At 30.5% G+C, this 5871-nt stretch overlaps 1 protein-coding gene across 1 annotated transcript; it reads left to right on the top strand.

Moving 5' to 3' along the window:
• Window positions 1-211: 211 nt before the first annotated feature.
• Window positions 212-1483, top strand: LOC129972060 (zinc finger protein 510-like). The gene is made up of 2 exons (XM_056086041.1): window positions 212-383; window positions 594-1483. Exons 1-2 carry the CDS (start codon window positions 212-214, stop codon window positions 1481-1483), a joined length of 1062 nt encoding a protein of 353 aa, XP_055942016.1.
• Window positions 1484-5871: the final 4388 nt, after the last annotated feature.

Here is a 5871-nt window from a genome sequence, read left to right as displayed (position 1 = left end):
AAAATATCAGGTCTCGCATTCTTCACTAGAATCCTCTAGTGTTTCAATTTATGAAAAGGTGCTCTAGCATGTTATTTAAGAAAGAATCAATTCAGGAAGTGAAGAGAGTTCTTCTCTTCAATAACAATTTATTTAAAATTTTTTTATCAGACAGGACTTTATCTAAAGGAAAATAATGGATCAATACCATTGCAAACGTTGCGGCAATATAATGACACATCGTGAGAATCACCCTTGCTTCATTCACAATAAATTTGAGTCAAAGTATTTGCCACAACTGCCAGTAGAATCGGATGAAAACTTTCATGAAGTAAAAGACAAACCTACGGAAAATTCGAATGACATTTCTCGCTGTTTAAGTCGAGATGCCCGACAAAACGAAAGTAAAAAATCTAAATTCTTGAATTTGCATCCTTTACAAAATAATGAAAAAGATAAAGAGCTTTCCTCAAAAGAAAACAGAAGTAACACTTTTCCAGAAAATTATAGTAATCAGCAACCAAGGAATTCTTCCGACAATTCATATTTTTATCCCATTTCGAATACTCAGGTGATTGATGTTAATGAAAATGCAACGTGCATTACTTCTTCAGAAAGTGTTGAATCCAGTTACAGACCTGAAAACGACCATCGTGAAACTGATGAAAAAATCCTGATTGTCTCTGGATCAGGTAGTGTTGACATACAAAAACAACACGTATCAGATCTTTTCCATAAAACACCTGATGAAGAAAGTAAAGCGTTTCTTGAAAACAGCAAATGGAAAGCTTTGAATAACGATAAAAATAATTTTACGGATTCTCTAGAATATGTTATCAGACAAGATCGTTCACATGATAATAAAATTTCTGGACGTACAAATCTGATTTTGCAGCCTGATCTCCCACCTGGAAGTACGGAGCTAGACAATGGCATAATCCTTATGTCAGGGAATGTAATGGATGAACATATTTCACTTGAAACGAATTCTAAGGCTCATAGTGAGAGCGATAAAATGTTTATCAGCGTTGAAGAACCATTCTCTAAAAAGGAAGATGACAATGCTGTGGCTGGATTTTCCGGATTCTGTTCTCGTAAGAAGAAATTTCCTAAGACCTTCCGTAGGCAAGATACTCTAAAAACTAATTATCAAATACACGCTGGCAACAAACTCTTTGAATGCGACATATGTGAGAAAGACTTCTCTCGGAAATCACATCTCGACCGACATTACAGGACCCACACTGGCGAAAAGCCGTATATATGTAATATATGCGGAAAAGAATGCAGTCAGAAGTCAAATCTCATCACTCATCATCGAACACACTTAGGTGACAAGCCTTTTATGTGTGATATCTGTAATAAAAGTTTTGCTCATAAGGGTTATCTTAATACGCATTTTAGGACGCACACTGGAGTAAAGCCTTATAAATGTCCAGCTTGTGAAATGTCGTTCATTAACAGCAGCAACCGCAAAAAGCATTACAGGAATAAGCACGAATGAAATTATTTTGCAAAGTACAGAAATGTTTATTATTATTATTATTATTATTTTATCTAGTACTTCAAATTCTTGATTGAGTTAAAAAATTGTCAGTGTTGCAATTTTACTATTTTGACGAAGCATATTTCTAGATTTTAAATATACAATTCTATGAATTTTTAATCGATTACTGACAATGAAAATATGTTTTTCTGATCTATTTTCTTTTTATTTAAGTATTTATAGTTTGGGATTTTGTACTTTTTTAGTAGTTTTTAATCCTAGTCATTTAAATCCTAGAGAGTTCAAAACAAATATGCAGGTTCCATGTGCCTTTCAATAAAACAATCGTGTTTCCTTACTTTGGCTTTATTTCATTAATTAAATATTTCCAAATGTAATCTTGTTCACTTTTAATATTCTGTTTCTCACGAGTATTTGAGCAAATATTTAAAGCTAACTAAAGACCGTTTTTAAATAATGGTAAGTGTTACGATATTTTAACTGAAAATACTTAGGTTCGGTTAATAATTGTAATAATCGACCGCACTATTGTGATTTTGAGTTGGTGTAAGCATTTTTCAGCTTGATGTTTCATTAAAAAAATGACTTTGTATTTTTACAAACGGAAAATATAGAAAATTTTTAAATTCTGTTTTTGATGTTAAAAACCAATTTCGCAAAGTTCCATTATACATTAACAATCATGTTCGGTGAGATATATTTATTGCACTTTTGTATATATTTTAATAAATACTTTTATATTAGACATCATAGTCAAATGTCTCTGCATTTTTTTCTTCCATTTTAATGAAATTTTTTGTTACAATTTGCAATAAAGGATTACTTTCAGTAAATTGAGTGTCAATTACATTTTCAATGACTTGTGAATTCTCTTTTAATAATAAAGCTAAACGTGGTGACATGTGAAAAGAATATTAGAGCTCCCAGCGTTGGCAAATGTACATTTTCGAATGTTGGGAATAGGCAGCTCGGAACGAGTTTTAAATTGCTTGATAGCAGTTTAATTAATTTGAAAACAAACGAAATTTTTGCAATAAATTTCCTAAGCCAAAAATTATTACATCATAGTAAAATTCAAAGCATAATTATTTCAATAATACAAGTTTCCAACCTGCATTTGCACTTTCTGTTTTTAACAAATTTTGAATTTATTTTACAGTAATCTATTTCATTAATGAAGTGAAATTCTGATGGATTTAATTGTTTTTATTAACATTTCACCTTTTTTTTAAACTTTGATAATGGTCAAGATCTTATGATTTAGCTGAATTTTCGTTTCGAATGGTTCAAATGTAAAATATATATATATTTTAAATTTGTGAAAAATTTTTGTGCATAGAATTCACGTTTGATATCTAATCGTTCGGGACTAAAAATTATTTAAATGTGCACATTTTTAATATTGATGTCCTTTCTTCTAATGTGTTGTTTTGAAGAATATTGTGTTGTGTTGATATGCCCAGGCATTTCAACTCCAATCTTATCTTCGTATCATTTTCCAGGGAAGGAATTCATTGGTCTTTATGAATTTAACTTAAAAATGTTTGAAGCATTGTGTGAATTTCGATCATCATACTAGTGATGCCACCATGTATGTGATAAAGTGATCATAGAAAACAAAAAAAAACAAACAACAACAATAAAAAAAATCGATTGTGGACAGCGTATCTTCACTTGTCCCAGTCTACATGCTTTTTATTCAACGATTTCTAAGCCGGGATTCTGATTATGTACCCTATCGAAACGATCCGAATTAGAAAAGAAATAATAACAACACAATGGAAACTGATAATATCAAATCAAATATAGAAGAATATATTACACTAACATCATATCATGAAAATGAGGATGAGATGCCTTCTTATAAAATTGCAACACAGAGGCGATTAGAATTCAAGTCTGTTTGATGATTGTAAAACACGTTTATTATAAGTATTTGATGGAGCTGGTATGGAAACATATTCATTTTGGACTCGTGTTTACAGAAATTCTAGACTCTATTGTAAATAAAATGTTTTTTTTGTTATTATATTTTTATTTATGCTTCCACTTATAGACAAATATTAAATTTAAAATGATTGCTGTTTATTATTCAAAATTAAAATTTGTTTACATTTTTAAACCCCAAGAATTTAAATTAAGCTTTGATCCTATATTCAATAACACTACTGCTTTCAATGCTAGTTAATATGCCCTTACGTTGTCAATGTGTCTACTACTCTCGGTCAATGCGTAAAAAAAATTATTTAGGAAATTATTAAAAACTATTTTGATGTTTGTTTACGTGATAGTAGATTTCATAGACTCGGCACACGAAGAGCTCTACTATTTATTCAATCATGTTGCAAGAACGCATCCTTCAGACCATTTATGTGGAAAAATAGGCTTCGGGTTTCCATAAACACTGAAAGAAAGATTAGCGAATTTTTGATCGGAACTTCAATTTCAAATTGTGAATACAGCAACCTGGTTGCGAAGTATTGCATTCGAGTACATTACCATTCAATTCTGAAAACTGATTCGAATAAAATATAGTCTGCTCGTTGAAACCTGTTGCAAGTTAAATCTATTGTAAAGGGTCTTCCTTCTCAAATAACTAGATCATAAGTGAGTGGAAATGAGGGAGAAGGTGTTGATTTGGTCTTCTCTGTAAAGTTTCGATTTCTCCAGTTTTCTAAGGTTTCTAAGTTAGAAATGTTTAGGTATTTTATCATTTTAGGCATATTATTAAATTTCAAATCAATTCATCATTAAAATAGCCCATTTTTTTACACTTCTGAACGGAAGAATAGCCACTGAAACTACTAAATTGCGTAATCAAATAAGAATGCAATCAATCAAAGGGCTGAGAAATTCAAGTTAATAAAGAGGAAAGTAAACACGTGTTCATACCTCGTTTTGACTTACGGCATTCTGATAAATCTGAGTGACATGAACACTGAGGAAGCATTGGCGGAAAATATATTCTGGTCACAATACAACACCTTCCGGTGCCCTAACCCACTTTCACATTGTTCCTTATTTTCTTAAACAATTATAATTCATTCTGATAACATTTCTTCTTTTCAAATATTATTCGCTCTCTATTTTATTCTTACACGATGAATCAGACAATGCCTAATACTCTGCTTGCATTCCATCAAACTAATGTATCTTTTGCATTTATTAAAGCCAGGGACAGCATATTTATTAGATGTCACATTTTATATTTAATGTCTTATTTACTGTTACAAAAATTGCTTTTTTCCGTTTATCTGAAATAGCCTTCCATTTTATGGAAGGGTAACATAGTAGAATATCGATTCTTTGGAGAGTGAATTTTTGACATTTAATATAAGCATTAATAATCAAATATTTATATTCTAGAATTGCAAATAGCCATAGAAATTTTTAACTAGGATTTATAAATGCATCTAAATATCAAAGATGAATACTTGCATATCTATTAAAATGTTACCTATTTTCTGATCTCTTCCTGAGATTAAACCAGAAGGTTAACGTCTTCCGGAGTGAAACTTTTAATAGTTATGATAATTGGATTATCATGGGATTATCCCATGGACAGTTATACTATAATTCGCTCATGACTGTTTGAGGACTGTTTGATGTCATATTTCGTCATTTTGAAGTTCGATCACATTTTTACAGCCACAACACTCCGCCTATTAATTCCACCACTTCAAAATGAGGAGTTTGGCAACGGATGGCAGAATGATCGCGCAATGTGCCCCCACCACGTACAAAGAGATTATATCATAGAACGGTATTTCAATCGCGATAACCTCCAATTCCAGATTAGATACTTTAATCTACTAAGTCACCTTAGCCACACACATTATTTTTCTCAAGTGGATAAATGAAAATATTTCAATTATAAATAACTCGGTGATATAGTACCTATTATAGTAGCATATATTCGTTTGGGCGATCGTGCAGCTCTTTTCTAACTCAAACTGCATTGCAAGAGGTCTGTTTGTTAGAAAGCTAACAATACATAAATAAATGAATAACTATTATATTTTTTATACATTGTTAGGTTTGTTAAAAACCTAACAATTTATACATTATTAGTCTTGTTGAAATCTTAACAATGTATAAAAAATAAATATAATTTTAACATAAATATGATTTATATAAATATAACATTTTTTATATAAATATGAATCCTAAATTTTTATAGCCGAAAATATTTTTTCAAAAAAAATCAGTAATATATCAAGTAAAATGATATCATAAAATTTTCAATAATGAAATAATAACAAGGCCTAACACTTGAATTCGTTTGTATTCCATTACTTTCTTTGACAGCGTTTGATGCCAATATCGTTGAATATTAGATATATATCCAGATAAATATCCACTGTTTCTGTTACTGAGCATTCAAT

The sequence above is a fragment of the Argiope bruennichi genome, chromosome 6 (assembly GCF_947563725.1).
Source record: "Argiope bruennichi chromosome 6, qqArgBrue1.1, whole genome shotgun sequence".
Classification (NCBI taxonomy): domain Eukaryota; kingdom Metazoa; phylum Arthropoda; class Arachnida; order Araneae; family Araneidae; genus Argiope; species Argiope bruennichi.
This window is presented reverse-complemented; position numbering and strand designations above follow the sequence as displayed.